The following is a 10,687-nucleotide window of genomic DNA, read 5'->3' as shown; positions in this document are numbered from 1 at the left end:
GAAAATTTCATTCACCAGCGTTCACTAGGTAAGCAAGGTAAGAAAAATGAGAAATTACATCTTCCTCTTCAATGGAACTCCCTCTCTCCACCCTCCTCTTCTACATGCTACAAGATGCCTCCCAAATCTACTAGACTTAAAGTAAAAACACTTAAATAATATTTTTTTCAATGCTGCAGTAACATAAATAGTCCACAAACTCCCTCCTACTTACCACATTACAGCCTGGACCTAAAATTTACAGTCAATACATTTTAGGTTAATTTAAACTCAAACACAGTCTGATGTCACCTCATATCAGAAAATGACCAAAGAAATCACATACCCCAGCTCTGGGCTGTTCTAATTTCTTTATTACATGTGATAGGTACTGAGCTTTAGAATCAAATTCAGGCACAGTTCTGATCAAAAGCTAGTTTCAAAAATGTATTTAAAGATTTTATTCTCACTCTCTTCTCCTTTTATCAAAAGCCAACATTGACTGTGACTCCAGCCCCACTCGATGGCAGAAAGATGCCATTACTGAGAATACCCTTGATTAAACTGCAACACTGACAGGCAGTAAAAACATAAAATAAATTATTAAAATACTAAACCAATTAGGATTTTCAGAGCAGTAATTATAAGAGCAAGCAGAGAACTATACACATCAGCCTCCTTAAAGTCTGCTTTACTTCAGAGCTCACAAACGAACAATAGAGCAAATGCACACTTCCTTGTCTAAAATTTATTACGTCTGTAGGAAGGCAAGCAACCTCTCAAAACACATTTTAGAAATACTCACTTCTTCAGTTCACTGACTGTGTTCATGTTAGCATAAAATAAAATAAAATGGTACCTTCAAAGAAATCAAAATCTTGCAAGTCATCGGGCAGCCGTGGCAGGACATCAGAGAAGTCCTCCTGATTCAATTCCAAGTCATGTGGAATGTCTGTGATTTCATTGGCGATATCATCAGGCAGCTCATCAGTACTCAGCTCTGGTGTGGAGGGGCTCCTGGACAAAAAGTACCATTAGTCTCTGGTGTTCAACGACAACTACAAATGCTTATCCATCTATAATGGGTGTTTCCCCACACCTTTTTTTTTTTTCCATCATCTAGGAAAAAAAATGCTTTTAGATAGTTTCTTTAGGAAGCCTACAGTTAGCCTACTGATTAAATACATCAGATGTGGCATCAGGAGCAAGACATTTTATCCATCAAACCCAATAATTGCTCAAATCTGAAATGACCCACTCTAAGGTTTTTTTTTCAACAGTCACATGAAGATGCAATTTCTAGCCCCGCTCCGGATGCTGATCAACACAGCAACATCACACCTTTCTACAGTGTTCATTGGCAACATTCAAGCTAGCAGTGGGCAAACTGTGGCAGGGCTACTACTGACCGTATGTGGGGCATCTCTACTGGCAGTGAAACACTGGCAGGCATAGTGAGGTTCCCTTGGGGCACTGCAGGAGGAATGGGCTTCTGGGGCCGGCGTGGGCCTCGCCTTCTCTTCTTCTTGTGTTTTTTAGTAAGTGCAGGTGGCTTCGTTTTTTTCCTGGGTTTCCTCTGCTGCTGGTGCTGAACTTTACGGGAGCTGTCCCCTCTCAAGAAATTGTCCTTTGGGAATAAAACAATACCAATGGGAGCATATTAAGAACAAGTATCACTTTCCGTGCTTTCTTTGCCTGGTCACTCCACAGACATTCACATGTAATGCAAGAGAGACTGCTAACTTACACCCAGGCAAGGTTACAAAAATTATGCTGTTTCCTTCCTCATTGATCCCAATGGCAAAAATCACATAGACCAAATTATGAGGTATGCTAAACAGGAGATCACACAGTGTGACTTTAAAAATCACCATAGCAAACCCTAACTAAATCAGTGCAAAACTGTAACCTTTGGCAGCATTTCTGTAAGTATTAAAGATAGAACACTGTTGTGAGGTGGCAGTAATGGGGATAGCATGCAGCAGCTGAAGCTAGCATCCTCAAGTACTCACTGCCATAAAAGAGGGGCAGCACTGAGGAAATGGAATTAATATTGTAGGGCTAGGGTAAGGATGTGGGTAAACAACTAAGGCCTCATTGCTTTTGAACAGCAATCATTGACCAATTGAAAAATAAATCAAACCATCATCAGTTTTCAGTTGCCATCACACTGGGAGTGGCAGAGGATTGTATGTCCTACAGAAGTAAACCTTGAGAGACACACTGAAGATTGCCTGGGAGAGGGGGAAAATCCCATACAAATCTGTGTGGCACAGACTCTCACATTTTAACCCAGAAAACTCCATAATTCTCAAATATTGGAGAAGCTGGGCAAAAACAGTAAGAAAAAAACCACAACAACCCAACAACAGAACAAAGCAAAAAAAAAAAACCCAAAAATGCAGTTTTATGCCTAATGCCCTGAAGGATGGGCAAGACAGAAGTGGGTTTGTGAATTATCCCAGAAGTTTTGCTCTGGAATATGGGAGGCATAGAAGGAGAGCAGAGGACATCATTTTAAATGCTTTTCCTCTGGGATCCACGGATCCCTGAAGGAGATTAAAGATGAATTCCAGTAATTACCAAAAGCTAAATAAAGCAGCAAAAACCATTATTTGTATGCTTGTAATTGCTACCTACATTTCCTCTAGAAAATATTTTGGGCTCCATGTACTGAGACTGCTTGAGATGCAGTGTTCTTACCATACCACACTCAGACTATATTCAGATCCAAGGGCCAGGAGTGAGCCCAAATAAAATGACCACGGGATCTCTCACAATGATCTTCTATTTCTCGATTGAAGAGAGGAATCAAATTTCTTCCATTGAAAGATATTCTCATGCACACTTTATTATATCCTCAAAAGTATGTAAAAGATTTTCACAACATACTTTATACTAATTGGAAATGTTTGGCATGTTAAGAAAAATAAAAGGAAACGAGCTTTTAGGTTCATAAACTTGCTAATTGTCAAGCAAGAGTTCATAGAAAGACTGGGGTTAAAACTCCTGGTCATCCCAATACACAAGTAACTACAGTTTTGGCTTTGTACTTACCATTTTTTTGGCATGTTCTTCGCACAGAGGTGTCTGGTGTGTAATGTCAAAAACTGGCACAGAGCACTGTTGACCGTCTGCAAACTTGGCTGTGCAACTTGAGAAGAGCTGCTGAGAACGGTTCAATAAGATATCTGTGCATTTCTGCATCAGGAATAACACATGAGGCAACGATGGAGGAACGCCCTTTGATTTATCAATCTGATGAAGATCAGAGTCTTCAACTCTACCTGTCCATAGATGCTATTTTTAATGAGTACCCTAACTTTGTTATTCAAGTTCAAAGCTAGGTAAGGCTCAAACCCAACTTTTAAAGTGAAAAACTGCATTCATGCAGAATTTCTAATGATTTTATTATATATTGAGATAGTTTTATAGAAGCAGCCATTTCACTAATGAGTTCTTAGCAAAAAGAAGCCTTTTCCTGGAGTCTTAATCAATAGATCAATAGTAGCAGTTGGAACAGCGTAGTCAACAGGACTATTTCCTTACAGACTAATGACAATCCATACTGAAACATTAAAGAAAGAGTATTTCTTAATTCAGTCTTTTAAGGTACATTCTTGGCATTTATCTTTAGAGCACAGAGAAAGAAGTTTCAAGATCCTTCCTGCTCCTCTGAAAAAAAGATGTGCAATCAGACAGAAAGGTCAAGTAAATCCAAATGTAAGCTTGCTGAGATTTCCTTCAGAAAAAAATGCCCTGCAGGAGTGAAAATGTTTCCAGACTCACAGCAAATCAAACAGATATTTCATTGTGTTTTTTCAAACAACATGAGAAGCACTCCTTCCATCTTGAACAGTTCTTAGACCTCACCATCACTATGTATGTTCAGAAAATGTTGAAACGCAAAAGAAAGGACAAAGAAAACGGAAAACCTGCAGAACAGTTCGGACGGCAGACTTGGACGGATGGGTCAGAACCAAGAGCCTGTTCATTTTAGGAGACACTGTTTCCATTGAGAAGAAATTGCAGAGCAAAAAATGGGCACAAATGCGAAATCACTAGTCTTGACTTCTCTGCTCTACACACACCAACAAGCAACACCACTAGAAAAAAAAAAATCAGAATCATGAGGCAAATCCCAAACACAGCTGCGCACCATGGTGCTCTCTCATAGACAGGTTTTGAACTGCTCTGCAGACTATTTTTAAGGGGCCTGCAAAAATCAACCAACAAAAAAAAGGCACCTGCAAACAAAAAAGACTGAAAAGGTGCCTGCAGTCTGATAACAACTGGAACAGATCAGCGCTAGTCATTTAAAATACCAAAACCAAAGTTCCAACAAAAGGAGTCACTCCAACAAAAGCGCCAACAATTCTTTAGCTAAACAAAAAAGACGAAAGTCTTGCAGAATTCTTAGTATTCCACGTCAGAAGTCTGCCTGTTTATAGTCTTCAGAATCAAACCTCACATCTAATGTGCTCCCTCCTTTCTGCGATCTTCATGCATTGACTCTTTAACATCTTTTTCAGGCTTTGCTTGAGATCCTGAGCACTGGGAATTCTTCCTCGTCTAGAATTCTGTGACTCCTCCTGTTCTGCTTCTTTAAACAATGCAAAGTATCAGATTTCCATCTTTCTAGTCAGGGTAAGCCATCTTTTTATACTATGTGTAAAAACTTGTTCCCACAAACCCTTCGTAAGTAGTTAGTCTCTTGGAACCTACCAAGAACTGTATGAAAGCCATGATGCTGAAAGCCAGGTGGTTTGTACCAAGTCATCTGTGAAAGATGATCGTTTTTGTAAAGGCTTCTTGCGCCTACTAAATGTAGCTTACAAAGTAAAATGATGTGACTATGATAGATACCAGTGGAAAACTACTTATCTTCACTGTCTACAGACCCAAATCACACAGACAAATTAAAAGCAAAGTAGTTGATGAGACGCTAACAAATAGGTATTTCTTTGTGAAAACGTATTTGTCAATGCACAAACCTAACAAACAAAAAAACTTAAACCAGAACAGCTTCCACATCTGAATGCAACTCCCAAACAGGGTTAAGAGGATACGCTGAAAACAATGCCTGGTGAATGGAAGGGCCTTGTTAGTGCACTGTTCTCCCTTCGAAGTCCCACTACAGGTTGTTGGTTCTGCATCTCTCTGCCTTGCTTGGCTTGTGCTGAAAAAAAAAAAGCATAGAAGAGTTTAGAGACAAAAACCCAGTCTCAGGTGGTTACTTAGCACAACTATCGCACGGAATGTGGCGTGGCAGAGTAGGATGAAAAACTGTAACACACCTGTGTGTCATAATCCAGGTAGGTGCACACTACTACCAGACTCTACACAGGGATACAGAATAGATGTCAATGACAGGTGAAGGTGCAACTGCAGTAACAGGATTATTGTTTATTTCACAGGGCCTTAATTGTAATGAGAGGTGCTGCGTGCTACTACCATGTAACTATTACAATACCCTGCAACAGAATCAAGGACAGCAGTAAGTGAGTGTCAACACAGGTGACCCTTAAAATGAGGTCAATCTTTAGAATACAATGTACTGGGTATGCCTACATGGGCAGTCAAGTGCACTTCCAAGCCTGTTCATAAATCAAAACATGCCGAGCATCCCCAGAGCTTACATGCAAGCATGTGCTCAGACAAACTTAGACTGAGCTCTGGAGTGGCAGAGCCTGAGCATGCTCAACATGGGTAAAAGCCCTCCTTCATCAATGTGCTACAGCCCAATCCACCAGCAGGTGCCCAGAGCTGAGCGCTTCCTCAGCACAGTCTCAATGCTTTGAGCCTGAGCTGCAAGCAGGCAACCAGACAGCAGTGTGGATGAGTACTGCAAGCATTACACAGCTCGCTTGGTGTTAGCCTGCTCTCAAGGCATTTGTCACCTTCATGTAGATAAAGCTGGTTATTCCAGGACTGATTTTCACCTCTGTACACGCTGTTTTCTAGGTTGACAAAAAGCTGTCTGTAGTCTGACTGTTTTCCTTCAGCCATTTCTGTCATCGACTGCACTTTGACTGAGCAAAGTTTTAGTTAGCAATATTATTCCTGTGAAAAATTTCGTAACTGAAAAGACTCTGTGGTTACTTAAATTAACCAGAGCAGTGATGACAGGCATACCTGGCTTTGCCAGCCTGCCCAAAACAAAGTCATCTTTTTTGGGTAATAAAAGGCAAAAATAATGGAAAAAAAACAGAAAGAGTTTGCCAGTTCTGGCAAGGTTTTGCTGTAGTTTAAGTTTGGAGACATTTACACAACTTTGTAAACTAGTAATATACTTCTACATTACACCTCTGAGCAGCTCTTCAGTATCATTCCACCTCCCCAACAATAAACCCTCCAACTGTGATGAACCACAGCCCACTGCCCAGGAACAAAAGCATCCCATAAGCAGAATATACTCTCAGTACTCCAGCCTGCCTCTCATGTTAGCCCTCCTACCCCCTAGAGTCACACGTCCTGTAAAGCAAAACCACAACAAGAAAAGGATGCTGCTGATACCCCAGACATAACACCAGGGTTCAGACTTACTCTGTTTCTGCACAAATATGAATCAACCAACTCTCAGTATGCCGAGAGCTGGAGGGATGTTGACATTATCTAGAAAGAATTCCCACAGAAGGTAACCTTCAGAGTTGTTAGAAGATATTTATTTTGTTGCCAAGTTTCATTTAATGTTAGATTGAGTTAAATCTAACAAAAAACATGAGCTTAAGTTTGATTTACTAGGAAGATAATTAACAGGAGGTACAGGCTTTTCAAAAAAAGCTCTGAAAAATGAAATCTGAATTGAAGCAGTGAGCTGCAGACCAGACTGCACAACTTCTGAAGAACTGGGCTTAGTAAAGTACCAGATATTTGAAGGCAGCCAAAATACATAGATTAATTAATAAGAATAAATTTTAGCAGGCCACTAACTTCTTTTGTGGCATTTAAGAAATCGGGCCCAGATACTGCTGAACAAACAATCCACATTTTAAAGCACAAAGCTGGAGAACGCCTGTCTTCATGGAAAACACTGTATGCCGTGTTTATTTTACTCCACTGACAGGCATTTATGTGTCATGGTTTTTCTGCCTTGTGCATGCCTACCAGTTTCAGAGTTCAGCATTTCAGCTGCTGGATACTCTGCCCATCTCCACCCTGTCCCGACTCCGGATTGCAGTCACAGCGGAAGGTCTAACCTGGTATGAGCACACGTAGCTCTTCGGAGTTCTTGTATCAGCTGCCCAGCACGCTCCGGCTCTCTGCTGGCCGCCTGCAGCAAGGCTTTCCGGAGTGTATGCCGGCATTTCTTCTGACGAGATTCTGCCCGCTCCAGGCGGCAGAGGTGCTTGTATTTCTGCTGAAAGTAAGTGCAAAGTCTGGTCACCCTGGAACTCCTGTCATCTGCATTGTCATCATCGGACCTAAAGGAGGGAAAATAAAAATAAATGGGCCTTAAATATCTTTTTTTCAAGGAAGCTAACTTGTCATTTTAATAGAATTGTTAAGTTGGCATCCATCTTCTAGCCCCACAAACATCCAAAGGCTGAAATCAGGCACGGATGCTTGAGAAATGGTAAGAGCAAGATCCCTTTTGAATTCTAAAGGTATTTACCCTTCTTAGTATGTCATTATTAGAGATTACATCAATTTATCATCAAGTCTGACACATTTAAATGTCTGGAGCCTGCTGTTCAAAAGAAATCTATACTGTTAACCTTTATTTACTGTAAATGTCTCAGCAAATGAGACAAACTCTTAAATCAAAGTGCAATTAATGGAGAGGACAAGGGTGGGGAACTACATAGTGGAAATTTATTGAAGAAAGGTCATGCTGGAGAAGATGGTCAAATCCTAAGAAGTACCAAAACTTCTGACTTTTTCCAATTCCTTTTACTCCACCAGGTGGTGTATTCCTTTCTAAACCAAATAGACACTCACAACAGCTAGCAGTTGATACTGCTTTCTCCTTGCTGCAGAGTTAAAGTTGAATTACAGTACAGCCACGGAGAAATTCACATTTAACTGCAAAGGTACTGAGGGAAAAATCAGACCAGGGCTAAGCAATGACCAGATAAAGGACTGAACCAATTTTTTGTTGCTTAAGAAAGCCTTTTTCCATTTATCTTGCCTTTCTGAATGTCCAGGCACATATCAACAAGACCATCAAACCATGTCAACACGTTTGGCTAAATGAAGTAAAAATCATGACACTTAATAAAATCGTCACTGGGACTCGTTAAAACAACAAGGTCCATGAAGCTACCCAGAAGTCCTCCACAACGAGCACTGGTTTGCAGAATTATTTTTTTGTTCATGGAGCAACAAAGACCGCACACTGAATCTAAGCAAAGCAGACTTTGCTCAGTTTTTCCTTTAAGTTTTTCCTTATAGAACAGAGAAACTTTTTCCTAACTTTCCTATCTGTAAAACAAAAAAAGGGCAGGGGGAAGAAAACATGTCTAAACAAATGAAGCAAATCAAAAGCTCCCAAGGTTCAGGCTGCAGAGCTTGGCCAGCGAGATTGAATGAGCTGACATCCAAACCTGTGCACAGCAAAGCAGACCACAACTAGCTGATGATAGAAAAGATGCAAAATACCAGCCATGATGTTTACTAGATAAAGTAAGAAAGATCCAGAAACACAGGGAGAATAGCTGTCCCTGAAAAGCAACATGACTAAGACCTACTTTCCTTTCTGGAAACTCTTATTCCATCTATATGCAGGCCAAATTTAAGAAACTGCATCCATCTCCACTAAGGCTGCCCACAAAAACTCTGCAGGAACAAACACTGCCTTGACTCAAATGCACATTTTTATAAAGTTTTATGTAAAGTCAATCATACTATGTATTTTGTTTGTTACAACAGATTACAGATTATTTTCTGGAAGCATAAATTACAAGTAATTAACCTCTGCAATTAAATGCTTAGCAGCAAACACAACCTGTTAAAAATATTTAACATATGTAATGTTTAAAATATTTTCATATTGAAAATGAAAAGAAAAAACACTTTTAAGATCTCTTAGGAAAGAATGCCTACTGGGAAAAACAACCTGTTTAGAAAAATTTAATTGTGTGCTATTTAATATAGATTTTAATTTTTCCAATGTACTAATAGAGAACAGGAATACAGGGATGGGATCACTTAGATGTAGGTAGGTTCAAAGTCTTAGATCTGGGCCAAGATTTTTTAACAAAGTTGCAGACATACTGATTTAATTTTAATTATGGTTACAAATTAACTTTAAGAAAAGACAAGAATATTCCTTAGAGGAAAAAAAGTGTTTCTTCTGGGTGGAAAGAGTGTTTTTTCATGCAAATGTCTTCATATTTGACACTTTTTACTTCCCTGCCATTGAAATAGACAGAAAAAAGTCATCCTATGTAAAATACTTTGAACTGCAGTTTATGAGATCATTTTAAAAAAGTAGATGAAGACATATATACAAGATGTAGGAAGAAATCATGCCTGCAATGGACAAGGGCTTATTTTGAGGCAAACACTTCCTGAAAGCTTATTCAGAATTTTGTTTCCAGGCCAGTAAAATTAACGAAAGCATATTTATATGTTCAAAGAAATCTAAAAATATCACAATAACACCTTCTTTTTTTTTTTCTTTTTGCTAGGCAAGGACTGAAAGCGAAAGGTACTTTTATTGTTGTCATTTCATAAATAAGTTTAACAACTTCTATTTAGTTTATTCCCTTAAGCTGCATATATAACTTCTGAAGTTCAACTTAATGTGTAGCATTTCATGTTTTAAAAGATTTCTGAAAGAGCACGCAAACCATTTGATAATCCAAAATGCTTCTTCCCAACCCTTCCCTTTAAGACTGTCATGTGTAAACACCAGGGGAATTATTGCTGAGTGTTCATGAAGAAAACAAAGGCAGCATGAAGCAACAGAAAGGAAAAGCAAAAGGGTAGCGCAAGCAGTCAGGCACCATCAGGGAACCAGGAGATCATGCTCTCTACTCTGAGACACCACAGCAACTGTACTTCAAAATCCTCTGTAAGGAGGGATTTGAAGAACCTTCCCCTCTTCCTCTTAGTTCTTCTCGTTATTGGGAGTTACTAAATCCAGCTTTGACAATACAGTGTTGATATTTGCTCCTTTGAGTGAGCTGGTATGAGGAGGGACTCCAATCCTCACACTCCCTTCTCAAACTCGCTACTTGAAACGCTCATTTTATCTGTATTTCAGCATAGGAAGTGAAAAACTACTTTGTTTTAAAGTCATTTGTTTTCCAGTACTTTCTAAGGACAAGACCCAGTAATTGAATCAATTGGGGGGAAGCTTCACTAATCAGCAGCAGGGAACAGCCCCTGCTTTCCCCCCCGAATTGCTGCTCCCGTGAGCAATTCCTCCCACCCCAGCAGCCTTCCCTGCCAGCCGCCCTGCCTGCACTGCGCCTGGTGCCAGCTTCTGCACTACTCTTTGAACTCAAACTTCTGTGCCTGCCTCGAAGCGCTGCATCCTGGAATCCTGCGACCACAGGAACCCAATTTTCCAAAATTAAAGGACAGAATAATAAAAGCAGACATTTGGCCTGTGTTTCCACAGATGATTGCAACAATATGAATTTTACAGATTGAAAGGCCAGAAGGCAAGTGAGCTCAAAAATGTATTACTGTTAAGAGATTAATTTTAAACCAATCTGGTCAATTTTTGAGAGTTTAAGAGCAGCTAGAGTATCACACA

The 10,687-nt window shown here is 39.8% G+C and overlaps 1 protein-coding gene across 4 annotated transcripts in view; it reads right to left on the bottom strand.

The window, feature by feature from the left end:
- Positions 1-10,687, bottom strand: part of INO80D (INO80 complex subunit D) — a 44,021-nt gene that overhangs the window by 12,004 nt on the left and 21,330 nt on the right. For all 4 annotated transcript variants that reach the window (XM_010565277.1, XM_010565268.1, XM_010565295.1 and 1 more), the window contains 5 exons: positions 7,179-7,403; positions 5,049-5,158; positions 3,037-3,170; positions 1,389-1,606; positions 839-996 (listed from right to left, as the gene is read on the bottom strand). In XM_010565277.1, the coding sequence (XP_010563579.1) occupies positions 839-996; positions 1,389-1,606; positions 3,037-3,170; positions 5,049-5,158; positions 7,179-7,403 (845 nt within the window). The remainder of the gene's footprint in view (positions 1-838; positions 997-1,388; positions 1,607-3,036; positions 3,171-5,048; positions 5,159-7,178; positions 7,404-10,687) is intronic.

Source organism: Haliaeetus leucocephalus, unplaced genomic scaffold (genome assembly GCF_000737465.1).
Source record: "Haliaeetus leucocephalus isolate CR32 unplaced genomic scaffold, Haliaeetus_leucocephalus-4.0 Scaffold1, whole genome shotgun sequence".
Lineage (NCBI taxonomy): Eukaryota > Metazoa > Chordata > Aves > Accipitriformes > Accipitridae > Haliaeetus > Haliaeetus leucocephalus.
Note: the sequence above shows the minus strand (reverse complement) of the source record. Positions and strands in the feature narration are given on the sequence as shown.